Consider the following 16,648-nt stretch of genomic DNA (forward strand, 5'->3'; position numbering starts at 1 on the left):
CGTCGGCCTTTGGCTCAGGTCATGATCCTGGGGTCCCACGTTCGAGTCCCACATGGGGCTTCCTGCATGGAGCCTGCTTCTCCCTCTGCCTACTACTCTGCCTCTATGTGTCTCTCATGAATAAATACAATCAATCTTTAAAAAAAATAAAGATTTATTTTAAAGTAATCTCTATACCCAATGAGGGGCTCAAACTCACAACCCCAAGATTAAGAGTCTCATGCTCCACCAACTGAGCCAGCCAGGTGCCCCTGTCCTTTCCTTATTTTTAACAAAGAGGAGTGTTAGGATAGGCTTAATAGGGCAGCCCAGTGGCTCAGCGGTTTAGTGCTGCCTTCGGCCCGGGGCCTGATCCTGGGGACCCGGGATCAAGTCCCACATCGGGCTCCCTGCATGGGGCCTGCTTCTCCCTCTGCCTGTGTCTCTGCCTCTCTCTCTCTGTGTCTCTCTCATGAATAAAATCTTTAAAAAAATAAATAAATAAAAGGATAGGCTTAAGATCTCATACTGAAACTCACAATCTGCTTCTAGAAAACTAACTTCCAAAATTGTGAATTTGAAGAGTTCTCTTGCTAGAAATACATTAAAAAAAAAAAAAAAAAGATTTATTTATTCATGAGAGACACAGAGAGAGGCAGAGACATAAGCAGAGGGAGAAAGAGGCTCCCTGCGAAGAGACTGATGCAGGACTCATCCGGACCCCAGGATCACAACCTAAGCCAAAGGTAGATGCTCAACCACCAAGCCACTCAGGTAGGTGCCCTAGAAATAATTTTTGAGCACACTAAATAACCAATAACCACAAATAAATTTTACATAAGTGATAGTTAAACAGTCTGCCAAACAGTAAATATAAAATTTGGTTTGGTGCTCAATTTTGCATTTCTAAGACATCACAGACTATCTAAACATGATTACCCAAAGGGCCTTTATACAAGAGAAGGGACTCTGAAGCTATACAGGCTTTGTTCTTTTACACATTTCTATCACAATACCTTACAGTATTAATGTCTGTTTCCTCCATTAAACTGTAAGCCCCTCAAGAGCAGGTCCTATTTCTCTTTTGTTTTTTATCACTGATATCCATATTGGAAAAATGTTGGTTGGTAGAGAATATACAAAAAAGAAAGGAGGGGTAGCTCTTAAGACGTTGAAACACACAATGGAAGAGCTGCAGATAAAGAATCACTTGTCCAGATGCTGAAGAACCATGTATGTAGAAGAAAAAATGCTATATACCCACTTTTGGGTCCTGCCAAAGAAGGTATTGCGTAAAGAATGACCCTCCTGTTGGGAGTCTGTGACCGTTATAATGAAGGAGGCAATTTCCCACTGGTAACACTGTCAGAAATAGGGTTGTGCTGTCATCATATCCATTGCCAAGTCTCCTGACTGTAATTTCACTCTAATTCCACCACTACTGTTGAGTTAGTGGGCTCTATTTTCTATTCTAATATAGCATTAATCACTCTGCCATGTAAATATGCACTTACTTGAGTCGTTTGCCCATTAAGACAGTGAACTCCTTGAAGCCAAGGACTAAATCTCACTGCTTCTGGCAAAGGTTCTAGTACATGGCAAGCACTCAATAGTTCAATTAAGGATACGTGATATTTCATAGCAGTGGTAATTCCAATGTTTTCCTCAACAGGCAAATACCCAGGAAGAAATGAGACACAAAAGTAGAATAGGTAGTAAAAGAGAGGAACAAGTGGACAAAAAAGAAATTCTGAAATTTCCTAAAGCTAACTCTGCTCACCTTCCTCCCTAAAAGTTTCCCTCTTTCCACCAAAACCAGCTAAAAGGACCAATCAGATGAAGCTACATAGCAGAAAGGTGTATTTGCCTAGCACTATTCAGGCTACATATTATCTATAACCATGACAAGACATGATCTAAGGCAAAACATCAGCATAAGCACTTTCACCCATAAATGTTACCACCTGTCAGATTGGAAAGGTTATCAGCAACTGCCAGCTATAGTTGCTAAAGACCAGAAAGGGGCAGCAAAGGCTCACCCAAACCCAAGTCCACTGAAAACTTCCCAAATATAGCCAGCTTTGGGATGGAGAAGTGAGCATACTGTTGTTTCCACAGTACAGGTGAGAGATGCCAGGGACAGAACCATGACTGTGAAAGTGAGAAGGCGGGGGGGGGGGGGGGGGGGGGGGGGGGGGGGGCAGAGGCTAAAAAGCAGAACCAGGTGAAAGGCCATTTGCCAGGAAAGAGCTCAAGACAGAAGAGTAAATAAATAAACCTGAGTGCCTAAGATAAGCTGAGTCAGAAACAGGAAAAACAGAGACTAAGATCAAGCCAGAAATGGAGAGACAAGAGTGCAAATAAAGCATGCACTGCACATCATGACCTATTCAATCTCTGGAGCAGGATAAATGAGAAAGAGTGGACTCTGACGCATGACCTGCCTTAATGCATACCCTTTGAAGCAGAGATCTTAAAGGCACCTTGCTCATTCTGTTCTGGCAAATAGGGCACACCTTGGAAGCTATTCTACCTGCTATTACTCTCATTCTAAATTGATCTAGCAGCTCAATCTCAGGGCAAATCATATGCTAATATCATAGTTTTAAAAAACCCATCGGACAGCCCCAGGCAATAAAAAGATTCAACCTGGATACAGATCTAATAAAAGCCTGTTATTTCCTTATTAGGGATGAACCATCTCTTATTTTTAGCATTAAATATTACATTTAGGTTTTTTTTTCAGTATTTTTATATTATAAAGATACAATGAATACTCTCATGCATACATAGTTCAGCCTGCATTTGAAAATATATCCATAAAAGTGGGATCCCTGGGTGGCGCAGCGGTTTGGCGCCTGCCTTTGGCCCAGGGCGCGATCCTGGAGACCCAGGATCGAATCCCACGTCGGGCTCCCGGTGCATGGAGCCTGCTTCTCCCTCTGCCTGTGTCTCTGCCTCTCTCTCTCTCTCTCTCTCTGTGTGACTATCATAAATAAATAAAAAATTAAAAAATACATATATATCCATAAAAGTGATTTTGTAACAGTTTTCAAAGGGCCTTTGTTTTTTAATTTTGAGAAATTTTGCTAAATTGCCTTCTAAAAAGTTGTGCCAATTTTTACTACACCAACAGTAAATGAAAGTAGTTGGGAGTCAACTCAGAAGAGGAAACAGCAGTGTTTAAGGGCATTCCCTGAGGAAAGATAGGCTAACCCTATTTTTGCAGTAGGCCAAGGCTAGGGAGAGAAGCCATGAAAACAAAACTTGGGCCAGGCTACTCTTGAGAACAGTCATTATTTCATACCCAGCTTTAAATTCTTTGTTTTAATTACCTGTTAAATCCCTGAGCCTTTACTATGGTCTTATTAGATGCAATAGTCTAGGAAGTGAGCCCAAACTGGAGCCAAAGTGATTCTAACGAGAGCAGCAGCACTTAGAAAAGCTGATAAGCAAGCAACAGGCCCTCAATCAAAGGGCTAGCTCGCTAGGAGGGCAAACAACAACCAGAAAAGATACCTAGGGCATCCCAGAAATACTTGCAGAGAAAGGCTAACTAAAAGTGATCACTGCAACAAAAAGGAACAAGGCCTTAAATCATTAGGAATTAGACACTAAAGTAAAATATGACCCTAAAAGCCAGTGAACATGGGCTATACTTATGTAAGGGCTTTAAGAAAATAAATAATAGTGTTAATAAGATAATTTAAAAAAATCATAGTGTTAGCACTAGTTAAGAAACAGAAAAAGCACACACAGACAATACCATCTTCACTTGAAGAAGATAATTAAAAAGCAGTTGCTGAAAAGGGACATGGGAATGAAGAGAGAGGGTCTTAAATGGCTGAGATGCAAAAAACACGAGAATGTTCTCTAAGCAGAACACAGGAATATCTTGAAACTTTCACCATGTTTGATGGAAAACAGAATTTCCTGTAGGGAATGCTGGTGGAGCTCATGTGACTGCATAGTTGAAACCTTGCTCTGGATGATGCCCCTGGCTATAGAATTCTAACACCCTGCATTCATGAGATGTGGCCAGCTCACTGAAAATGCCAGTGTCCTTGTTGCTTTTTGCACAGACATTGATACATGGCACATCTCTACAAACCCTGAACCCTCCAGCCCAAGCCACATTCAAGAGGTCTTTGCCAAACTTTAAGTTAAAGAAGAAAGGGTGTTATATTATCTGAGCACATTCACACAAAACAGAAATGATCACCTTAAACAAAACCTTTAAAGCAGAGCAACTTTTTATAAAGCAAATATAAAATTTAAGCTCCCACAGAAGTTTATTATCTCGCCTCTGCTTGCTTGTTCATTACAACCGTGTCATATAAATAAAAAAAAATTAAATTTAGCAGGCAATGACATTTCAAAAGCCAAGACAGGAATGCCACATAACAATAATCTCAAAATACCTATCATTTCAATGTATTTCCAATCACCTCAGATATTACACAGTAAGGCAAAGAGAGAATCTATTTAAAAACACAATGTGTCACATAATACCATATAGCTCAGAAAGCATAATATAAAATTTAAAAACTTTAGGAATATGTAAGGAAATAACTGGAAACAGATTTCCTAAAAGTAAAAGCAATAAAATACATTTTCAAAGGACTATACCAACAGACTTGCTCTCAAAATAATTTTAAATTTCTGAATGGGAAAAAACTTTATTAAGAATTAAAAGCTACGGGGGGATCCCTGGGTGGCTCACGGTTTACCGCCTGCCTTTGGCCCAGGGCATGATCCTGGAGTCCTGGGATCGAGTCCCACATTGGGACTCCTGCATGGAGCCTGCTTCTCCCTCTGCCTCTCTCTCTCTCTCTCTCTCTCTCTGTGTCTCTCATGAATAAATAAATAAAATCTCTAAAAAAAAAAAAAAAAATTAAAAGCTAGGAAATTTTTTGCAAATAGGACAGATGATTAATGTTCCTATACACAGTGATAGGAAATCCCAAAAGAAGAGAAAATTATGCAAAAGACAAATTTTTAAAAATCAGTAACTAAGGAACAAATGAAGCTATGAAGAGTTATATAATTTCAGTAGTAATCACAGAAATACTCATTGAAACAATTAGAAACCATTTCTCATCAATCATTCACAAAGTAACTTGATATTATGGATGCTATTCAATGTGAAAAGGAAGTGAGACAAGCATTCTCATATGGAAGCATAAATTGATGCATATGTGTGAAAAAATATACAAAAAAAGACAAAGGAAAGGCTGAAAAAATATTCTTTTTTAAAATTCTATTCTAGTAATCTAGGCTCAAGAAATATATCATTCAAAACTTATTACATAGCTACAGTCATCAAAACACTGTGGTACCAGCATCAAGACAGATACACAGACCAACTGAACAAACAAAAGCCCAGAAATAAACCCTTACATATATAGTGAAATGACCCTCAAAGCTCAAAAGCATTCCAAGACAAATTTCAATGGGGAAAAAAAACACTCAAAAAAAACAAAAACAAAACAAAACAAAAAAAAAACCACTCTTTTCCACAATGGTGTTGGGAAAACCAGATATCCATATGCAAAATCAATGAAGACAGACCCTTGCCTTACCCTATTATACAAAAATTAACTCAGATGAGTGAAAGATCTGAACTTAAGAACTAAAACTATAGAATTTTTAGGGAAAAAACATAGGGGAAAACCTTCATAAGATCGGGTTTGACAGTAATTTCTTGGATCTGACACTAAAGGGTAGACAAGAGAAAAAATTAATTGAAATTCCCTCAAAATAAGAACTTTAAAAAAAAAAGATTTATTTCAGAGACAGGGAGTAAGCATGAGTGCATGCTTAAGGGGGGAAAGTGTAGAGAGAGAATCCCCAAGTTGACTCCCTGCTGAGCACAGAGCCTGAAGTGGGGCTCAATCTCATGATCCATGAGATCATTACCTGAGCTGAAACTAAAAGATGCCTAAGCGACTGAACCACCAACGCACCCCCAAAATAAGAACTTCTGTGCGAAGGACACAACCAACAGAGTAAAAAGGCAACCTCCGTTAATGGGAGTAAAGTATTTGCAAATCATCTGTCTGATAAAGGGTTATACCCAGAATAAAGAACTCCTATAATCAAACAAAAACCAAACCTAATTTAAAAATGGGCAAAGGTTGGGGCGCCTGGGTGGTTCAGTCAGTTGAGCATAGGACTCCATTTCAGTTCAGGTCATGATCTTAGGATCATGAGATCGAGCCCTACTTAAGATTTTCTCTTTCCCTCTGATGCGCCCCAACTTGTGCATGTGCACTCTATTAAAAAAGGAGGGGAGGGCAAAGGTCTTGAATAGACATTTCCCCAAAGAAGATAAATGACCAAGAAGCACATGAAAAGATGTTCAATATCACTAATCAGTAGGGCAATGAAAATCAAAACCACAATGAGATACTTCCTCACATCTAAATAGGATAGCTACTGTTAAAAAACATAACAGAAAATAACAAATGTTGTCAAGAATGTGAAATGTAAAATGGTGCAGCCACTTTGGAAAACAATACAGCAGTTCCTCAAAACTCTAAAAATATAAATGATACAGCAATCTCATATCTGGGTCTATACCCAAAGAAATAAAGTAGAGTCTCTAAGAGATATCTGTACACCTATGTTCCTAGCAGCATTATTCACAAGAGCCAAAACATGGAAGCAACCCAAGTGTTCATCCATGATAAATGAATAAACAAAATGCATTATATATACCTACAATGGAATATTATTCAGCCTTTATAAGGAAAGAAATTCAATATTCATGCTACAACAAGAATGAACCTTAACAAGGTTACACTAAGGTGAAATAAACTAGTCACAAAAAGAAAATATGGGGCACATAGATGGCTCAGTTGGTTGAGTATGGGCCACTTGGTTTTGGCTCAGGTCATGATGTCAGGAATGTGAGATCAGGGGCAGCCCTGGTGGCTCAGCAGTTTAGCGCCGCCTGCAGCCCAGGGTGTGATCCTGGAGACCCGGGATAGAGTCCCACGTCGGGCTCCCGGTGGATGGAGCCTGCTTCTCCCTCTGCCTGTGTCTCTGCCTCTCTGTGTGTCTCTCATGAATAAATAAATAAAATCTTAAAAAAAAAAAAAGAAAAAAGGATTGTGAGATCAAGCCCAGCCTTGGGCTCCACACTCAACAGGGAGTCTGCTTGAGACTCCCTCCTTCTGCCCCTCCCCCTGTGCATGCTCCTGTGCATACTCATGCTTTCTCTCTCTCATATGAATAAATAAATTTTAAAAAATATATCTTATGATTCCATTTATATGAGGTGCATAAAACACTCAAATTCATAGGGACATGGGACATTTGGGTGGCTCAGTGGTTGAGCATCTGCCTTTGGCTTGAACATGATCCCAGGGTCCTGGGATTGAGTCCCACATTGGGCTTCCCGCAGGGAGCCTGCTTCTCCCTCTGCCTGTGTCTCTGCCTTGTCTTTGTCTCTCATGAATAAATAAATAAAACCTTAAAAAAAAAAATTCAGGGGCAGGCTGGGTGGTTCAGTAGTTTAGCCGTGCCTTCAGCCCAGGGCGTGATCCTGAAGATCTGGGATGAGTCCCAGGTCAGGCTCCCTGCATGGAGCCTGCTCCTCCCTCTGCCTGTGTCTCTGCCTCTCTCTCTCTCTCTCTCTCTCTCTCTCTCTCTCTCTCGGTGTCTCTCATGAATAAATAAAATCTTAGAAAAAAAAATTCAGAGACAGAAAGTAGAATGGTACTTGCGGGGGGTGGGGGTGGGCAGAGAGTGTAGAGAAGAACAGGGAGCTACTACTTAATGGATATAGTGTCCATTTTCCAAGATAAAAGAGCTCTGGAGATTGGTTGCACAACAACATGACTGTACTTAACACTACTTAACTGTACATCCAAAAACTATTAAGACAGTAAATTCTTATGTTAGGTGTATGTTACCAAAATTAGAAGAAAATCTCATCACAGCAGTAAAAGGGATGTTTAAAAATATAAGCCAGACCATGTCATTCCTTTGCTTAAAACCTTCCAAAGGCTTCCCATAACAAGCAGAACTGAAATTTACACTTTCCCTGGCTTACCAAGTTCTACATAAGCTGCCCTGTGCCCATCTCTTCAACTTCATCCCATACGACTTCTACCCTCAGCCACCCTACCCTGCTTGTGCACATTAGCATTCCCTCTGTTTGGACCATCTTTCTAGCCTCAGGGCCTTTGCATTACACCTTCCCTCTCCCTATGATGTTCCCCTCATGGCCTAGATTTTCACACCTTGTTCCTTATCATTCAGATTTTAGCTTAAGTGTCACCTTCTTAAACCTTCCTTGGTGGCGCAGCGGTTTGGCGTCTGCCTTTGGTCCGGGGCGCGATCCTGGAGACCCGGGATCGAATCCCACATCGGGCTCCCTGCATGGAGCCTGCTCCTCCCTCTGCCTGTGTCTCTGCCTCTCTGTCTCTCTCTGTGTGACTATCATGAACAAATAAATAAAATCTTAAAAAAAAAAAACAAAAACACCTTCCCTAATACCTAATCTAGCCAACTGCCCAATTACTTGTACAGCACTTATGAGTATCTGGTTATTTACTGGTATTTACAAATACAGCTCATTTTCTGCCCTTTTCACAAAAAATAAGCACCAGAAGAACAAGGATCTTCCTTGTTAGTCTTTTCACCACTCTTTCCTGGTGACTAAACAGTGCCTGGCACATAGTAGGCACTTAATAAATATCTGTTGAATGAATAAACGCATAATAGCTTTTAAAAATTACCTAAAGCTCTACAATTAAAGACCGGTTAAGCAAATTACCATGTATCCTTATAGTAGAACATTATGCAGCCATTTTAACTGATGTTCAAGTATATGTAGTGTGCAGATTATATTTCCCAAGATGACCATACATAGTAAGTTCTCCCACCCTTCATTCTCTTCTTCTTATGTTGACATTACTCCCCAGTGAGGAGACTGAGGTTCCTCCTTTTGAATTTGGGCAGGCCTGTGACTATGCTGGAAGTGATGCTTTGTGACTTCAGAAGTTAGGTCATAAAAGGCCTTACAGCATCTGTCTGGTCCTCTTGGAGCAGTCACTCTTGCAATCAAGCTGCCATGCTGTGAGAAAACCCACAATACATTTAGGTGTTCTGGCCACGGGTCCCAGTTGAAGACCCAGCTGACAGTCAGCATCAACCATCAAATATGTGATTGAGGACTTCAAGATGACTCCAGCTTCAGCCACCATTTGACTGCACCTGTATGAGAAAACTCCAAGCAAGAGACTCCTAAATGAGCACAGGAAACCCCAGAAACATGAAAGATAAAAGTGCTATGCACCAAATGAATTTTAGGGTCATTAATTACACATAGATAAATCAGAGCAATTTAGTTTTATTTTAACCATGAAGAGAATGCAGAAAGAGTGAGTTTTCTTATGACACAGTCTGTTTCTGTGTATTTCCCCAAATTACCATAATGGACACATATAACTATGTAATTGGATGTATGGGGAGACTTTTTTTTTTTTTTTTTTTTTTTAAGCACAGGGGCAAGAACAAGAAAAAAGGTCCTAAATGACTTTTTTTTTAACTGACTATAGAAGATTTGGGATGGCCAATAGCATATAAAAAAAATGCTCAGCATACTTAGTCATTAGAGAAATGCAAACTAAACAACTGAGATATCTCACTATAACCGCTATAATTTAAAAAAACAACTGAAGAGTGCTGGATGTGAACATGTGGATGTGAAGAATGTGAGACCTTCACGCATTTGCTGGAATGTAAAATGGTACAGCCACTTTGCAAAACAGTTTGGTAGATTTTCAAAATGTTTAAAATAGGAGTGCCTGGGTGGCTCAGTCAGTTGAGCGTCTGCCTTGGGCTTGGGTCATGATCCCTGACTTCTGGGATCTAGCCTGCGTGGGGCTCCCTGCTAAGCAGGGAGCCAGGTTCTCCCTCTCCCTCTGCCTCTGCCACTCCCCCTGCTTCTGCTCACTTGATCTCTCTTTCGACAAATCTTTTTTTTTTTTTTAATTTTTTTTTTTAATTTTTTATTTATTTATGATAGGCACACAGTGAGAGAGAGAGAGGCAGAGACACAGGCAGAGGGAGAAGCAGGCTCCATGCACCGGGAGCCTGACGTGGGATTCGATCCCAGGTCTCCAGGATCGCGCCCTGGGCCAATGGCAGGCGCCAAACCGCTGCGCCACCCAGGGATCCCTCGACAAATCTTTTTAAAACAATGTTAGAAATAAGAATGCCTGGGTGGCTCAGTGGTTGAGCATCTGCCTTCAGCTCAGGGCGTGATCCTGGAATCCCAGGATCGAGTCTCGCATCAGACTCCCTGCTTCTCCCTCTGCCTGTGTCTCTGCCTCTCTCTCTCTGTCTCATGAATAAATAAAATCTTTTAAAAAGATGTTAAAATATACCATGTGACCAACTAAACAAAAACACACTTACATAAAAATGTTCCTAGTAATGTTATTCATAAAAACCACAATGTGGACACCTATTAACCGGTGAAATGGATAAACAAAATAGATTAGATGCACACAGTGGAATACTATTCACACATAAAAAGGAATGGAATATCGATTCATGCTACAACATAGACAATCCTTGAGATTATCATGCTAAGTGAGAGAAGCCAGACACAAAGGCCACAAAGTATGTGATTCCATTTATAAATGTGCAGAATAGGCAAATCCATTAAGACGTAAAGATAAGTGGTTGCTAGGTAGGTGGGAGAAGGAATAATGGAGAATGGAATAATGGAGGGTGACTGCTAATGGGTATGGGTATTTGAGTGAGGAATGTTAAAATTGTTCTAAAATTAGATGGTAGAGATAGCTGTACAACTCTGAATATATACGAATAACCAGGGCTTGCAAAGATGAAAAATATTTTATACAAATCTAACATTAATTAATCTTGTTAATATTATATTCCAAATGTTACTTCTGAGTAGAGGGGTTAAAACTATTATTACGTATCTTTTTATACTCAACATACAACTTTTTAAAAAACTATAAAATGTAAAACATCAAAATTAAAAGAATGTATACATAGAATCATGAAAGAAAAATCAGTTAACACATTTCCAACCTTCCCGGAAAGCAGTGTGCATGGCATTACCTGTACACAAACTGGACTGATGCCTTCTGTGACAAATGGACCCAAGGCTAGCACAAGGAAGTTTTGTCCAGAAAGACTTCTGCTCTGAGTAGCCATTTACATACATGCCAGTTCAGAAAGAATTCTCCCATTTCCCTCACTCAAATGACCAGCCTTCCTGGAAGTGTTCCAGGCCACTCTGGGAAAGTGTACCATTGAGGCTACAAATTAATTAATCTCACCCCTGGTTCCATCCCCAGTCACACATGGAGTTAAAATTGAGGCAACTTTTAAGAAAAATCACCTTTTATTCCCAAATCTGAGAAATGGATCATGCCTGAAAGTGAGGATACTGAGCAAGGCATCCACATGTTTTGACAGTTTTCACAATCAGAATAGCTAAGCCATTATTTTTGCATGACTTGTATAGGGGACAGAAGATCTGGTCTAGATCCAGCTCTACAGGGTGACTCCTGAACAAGTCATTTCTTCCAACGGAGTCACAGCTTCCAAGTTTATTTTAAAAAGAGGGTTGGATTAGCTGTGCCCCATAATCCCTTCAATTCTCAAAGTGAGAGAAGTATGTGTGAGTGTATAATATGTACATACACACACCCAAGTGTAAGTATCAGGGAGCAGTTTGTTGTTACAGAAGAAAGTCAGAATCTGTTGCAAACATAAGGATCTGAATTCTAAACATGCTATCTACTGCTTTCCTCCCCAGAACAATGACTGATAATCCTATTCAAAGCCACAATCTGTACTATCCAACTCTTGGTGGTTCTCATCCCACTTAATTCTGCTCTACATTTTCTTTACTCCACTGCACTTATTGTAACATACTATATTAATTATTTTTATTGTCTGTCTCCCCTGATAGACTGTACACTCATGAAGAAACAGCAATCTTTGTTTTGTATTCTGATAGATTTCCTAAGTGCCTAGACACATTGCTGCCAATCAATAATACACCTGACTGAATCAGTTGAATAAATTATAAATACACAGTCAAGAGACTAATCCATTCTCTCCATTCCCCCCCCCCGGGAAACAACATCTGCAAACAGAAGAGAGGGAAGAGCAGTTTCTCACATTCTTTGAAAATTGGGCTGATCAAGTGACAAAAGCCTTAAGTTCTCTTCTCTATCCCCACTTATGTCATGAAAAAATGCCATCTCCTAAAAGCACAAAATTGGTCATACAAAGATTCAGAAATTAGGAGGAAAAAACATTTTAAAGTAGTCAGCAAGTTTCTTGCAGAAGTGGAGAGAAGTCTCATCTCCAGACTTTTAAACCTGGAGACAGAACAGAGCACAGTTTGGCATCACCACCATAAATGAACAAATGGAGAAAGGGATATTATACTTAGCAAGGGAAAGAAAACCCAAAAACATCTTCACAATTACAAAGCACAAATGTATGCAATATTACTGGCCTGAAGAGATCTTGTCTTTCCCTCTATCATCACTCAGGTTTTTTTCAAATGCTCATTTCTACAATCTGTGGTATATTGAATTTTACAGAGCCAACTATACAGTCTAGCAGTCTCTTTCAGCAGCTTGCTTCTAAAATAAGTTAGAAGTTAAATCCATGCCCCTGGATTACTGTAATAAAAAGAGACTCTGGAATGCTAAAAGCATACCACTCTCTCTGTAAACAGACTGAAATCTGCCTGAGCAAAGCCCACAAAGACAGAGAGATCAGCACACAGAACAAAGAAAACCATTTGGAAAATCCCAATGACCAACCAACTTCTTGATCTAGCTCCAACAGGATGAGGGAGGAGGATCTTGATTAAAACAGCAGAGAAAAAGATCACTTGGATTGGTCTGCCTTGGAAAACTACCAAGGGAGTGATACATTCCTGCATGTAAGACACAGGAAATGGGAGGGAAGCCACTGGAAACTGATGATGGAAAAGACTAAATTTAAGCCCATCCAACATCAGCAACCAGATGTTCCAAACAGCAAGCCCACATTAGTATTTATTGCAAGGGTTGAGCCATCAAGGGCACTGAGGAGTACTGGGAAGCCCCCAAAACCAGATTCCTTTAGAGAAGAAGCAAAATACCAGAATGAAACAAAACTACCAACAGTTTGGACCTGATTTCAAAAACAAAAACAAAAACAAAAAAGGCCCAAAGCAGGTTTCTTTGGTGTGAAACAGGTTTCATTCTCAATCCCCACCATTTAAATTGGGCTTTGGAAATGGGGAGGGGGGGAAAACGTCAGTATGAGAAGAAACCATAATCTAACACAATCAACTACAAAAACAAACCAAACTGAAATGCCTAAGATATTTCAAACTAGAAACAGACACAAATTGCTGAGGTAATTAGCAGCTGTGGGAGTACCTATTCATATATTAAGATAATTCACTCAGTCTGCGCAAAAGAGGAAGCAAAGTGACAGGAACAGGGATGAGGGAAAAAAAAAATGAAGTTTATCAGGAGTCCAGCCCACTTCCTGAAAATAATCCTCAAGTGTTCTGGAGCAGTCTACTAATCTGACACATAAATCAGGAAGGCCTTCAGCATCTCAACGGTGTGCATAGCAAGGCACACCCTCCTGGCCCTATGTCCACAGTTATGCAAATGCATCCAACAATATTAGGGCAGCATGCATTTTTACCATGAGTGACATCAACACAGACCTCACCTTGTCACTGTCATCATGACAAATGTGGTCGTGATGGATGGACTGGCACTGAAAAGAAGCACCAACACTACCTACAAGAGAAAGAGAGGAAAAGTTAAGATGCAATAAGTCCTTACATTTAAGCTGTTTTTCCAATTAAAAGTGTTTTTATATCTATTATCCCATCTAATCCTCAACAACACTCAGAAGTAGGCTGGATAGGGATTACTATTCATGCAGTCTAAGCAAAACAGTGAGGCTAACTTGCACAAAGTAGGAGTCAGTGAAGCAGCGGGTCTGAAACTAAAAGCTTGTTCAAACCCCTTATTCACCACTTTCTACTATACTGAGCAGGTTAGCTTTCAAAGGCCACCTGAATAAGCATAACAGCTTTCAGTAAGGCAAACCTATTCAGGAAAAAATATATCCCCTTCTTCAGACTACACATACTTTCTTTGAAAAAAAAAAAGCTGACCCTATAAATTCTTACCATATAGATAACAGGGTCTAATACACAATCATGGAGAGCCTGGCTGGCTCAGTTGGTGGAGCATGCTAGTCTTCATCCTGAGGTTTTAAATCTGAGCCCCATGTTGGGTATAGAGATGACTTAAAAATAAAATCTTAAAAAAACATTTAGTATATAATCAGATTATAAATAATTTATTACTTGAAAAGTATATATTTTAATATACCTATTTGTTAATTTGAAGAACTATTTCCTTTTTTTTTTTTTTTATTTATGATAGTCACAGAGAGAGAGAGAGAGGCAGAGACACAGGCAGAGGGAGAAGCAGGCTCCATGCACCGGGAGCCCGACGTGGGATTCGATCCCGGGTCTCCAGGATCGCGCCCTGGGCCAAAGACAGGCGCTAAACCGCTGCGCCACCCAGGGATCCCTGAAGAACTATTTCCTAATAATAACTGCTCTTAATAGCAACATTTCTAACTAACAGGAAAACAAATGATTATTCAATAAAGGATTCAAACAACTCATTAGTCATTTTGAGAAAGTTTGGTTCTTACCACACACCATACAGAAAATGATGGCTCAAAGACATATGTAAATGTAAAAAAAAAAAAAAAATGAAGTCCGTTTTAAAAGAAAACGCAGAATAAAAAAGGAATCATCTTGGAGTAAGAAAAACCTTTTAAAAATAACTAAAATAAAAACTATTTCGAAGGTCAGCAGGTAAGACTAGCTACCAAAGGTGAGCAAAACCCTTTCTCCTCTTACATGTAAGAGTTTGACCTAGGGATAATCCCTGTTACCCGATTAAAATAACATGCCACCTATATGTTACTTTGCAAGTTTCTCTGAATCTGGTGACATGCAACTAGGCATGTCCCTTGCAGAGGATCCTGGAAACTATGTCTATGGAGTACTCTGCAGCACGCAATGTGGATAACATCTCTTTGACCTTGAGCTGTCAGAAGAGCACTTCAGAAAGTAAGAACTGCTACACAGACTACAAGGACTCCAACTATCTTTTATTTGTTTTTTTTAAGATTTTATTTTTAAGTAATCTCTATACCCAATGTGGGGCTTGAACTCACAACTCTGAGACCAAGAGTCACATGTTCTACCAACTGAGCCAACGAGGTGCCCCAAGACTCTATCTTATGGACAAGTTATAGTTTCTGTCCTAAATACTCCTGAATCAAGTGGTGCCAAGTGAGACCTATAATGATAGTTTTACCAGTCTGAATACATAAATGTTTAATTGAACCTAAGACATGGGCAGACTGGCTGGCTCAGTGGTTTAGTGCCACCTTCAGCCCAAGGCCTGATCCTGGAGACCTGGGATCGTGTCCCATGTCAGGCTCCCTGCATGGAGCCTGCTTCTCCCTCTGCCTATGTCTCTGTCTCTGTCTCTCTCTCTGTGTGTGTCTCTGTTTCTCATGAATAAATAAAATCCTTAAAAAAAAGTTTATGAACCGAAGACATCCCACTGCCACCACCCATATTCTGCAAAACTTACCATGCCAGCAATTCAGATGTCCAATTATTTCATATGCAACTGAGAATGCTGCCAACTAAAGTTTGACACACTCAATACTAAACATTTTTATTTCAAACTTACTGAAATAATTTTTTATACTTCTTTAAAAGTAGATTTTATCATATTTTTCTTATATATTGATAGAAAATAATGTCAGAATGGCTATGATCAAAAACTCAAAAAATAACAAGTGTTGGTGAAGATGTGGGAAAAAAAGGAACTCTCATACACTGTTGGTAGGAATGCAAGTTGGAACAGCCAGTATGGAAAGCAAAAATTAAAATTAAAAATAGGGGATCCTTGGGTGGCGCAACGGTTTAGCGCCTGCCTTTGGCCCAGGGCGCGATCCTGGAGACCCGGGATCGAATCCCACATCGGGCTCCCGGTGCATGGAGCCTGCTTCTCCCTCTGCCTGTGTCTCTGCCCGCCCCCCCCCTCTCTCTCTGTGACTATCATAAACAAATAAAAATTTTTAAAAAATAGTTGAGAAAACCTTTAAAAAATTAAATTAAATTAAATTAAAAATAGGGGCACCTAGGTGGCTCGGACTGCCTTCAGTTCAGGCCATGATCCTGGAGTCCTGGGATCAAGCCCTGCATTAGTCTCCCTATCCAGTGGGGAGTCTGCTTCTCCCTAACCCTCCTCTGTCTCTCCCTCTGCTTGTCCTCTCTTGCTCTGTCAAATAATTAAAATTTTTAAAAATTAAAAATAGAATTACCATATAACCTAGTAATTCTACTACTGGGTATTTACCCAAAGAAAACACTAATTCAAAAACATATATGTATTCCTATGTTTACTGTAGTGTTATTTATAACAGCCAAGATACAGAAGCAACAAAGTATCCACCGACAGAGGAATGAATAAAGATGTGGCATGCACTTGGGTGTGCCTTTATGTCATTTGCAACAACATGCATGGACTCTGAACATACAATATGAATT

At 39.8% G+C, this 16,648-nt stretch overlaps 1 protein-coding gene across 3 annotated transcripts in view; it reads right to left on the minus strand.

The window, feature by feature from the left end:
- RNF38 (ring finger protein 38) overlaps positions 1–8,956 on the minus strand; it is a 64,708-nt gene extending 55,752 nt beyond the window's left edge. For 2 of the 3 annotated variants that reach the window (XM_038552821.1, XM_038552819.1), the window contains exon 1: positions 8,765–8,955. In XM_038552821.1, coding sequence (XP_038408749.1) covers positions 8,765–8,767 — 3 coding nt within the window. In that variant the 5' untranslated portion in view covers positions 8,768–8,955. Of the gene's footprint in view, positions 1–8,764 lie in introns of all 3 variants that reach the window. The other variant, XM_038552824.1, reaches the window with a different exon arrangement.
- Positions 8,957–16,648: the final 7,692 nt, after the last annotated feature.

This window comes from Canis lupus, chromosome 11 (genome assembly GCF_011100685.1).
Source record: "Canis lupus familiaris isolate Mischka breed German Shepherd chromosome 11, alternate assembly UU_Cfam_GSD_1.0, whole genome shotgun sequence".
In the NCBI taxonomy this organism is placed as follows: domain Eukaryota; kingdom Metazoa; phylum Chordata; class Mammalia; order Carnivora; family Canidae; genus Canis; species Canis lupus.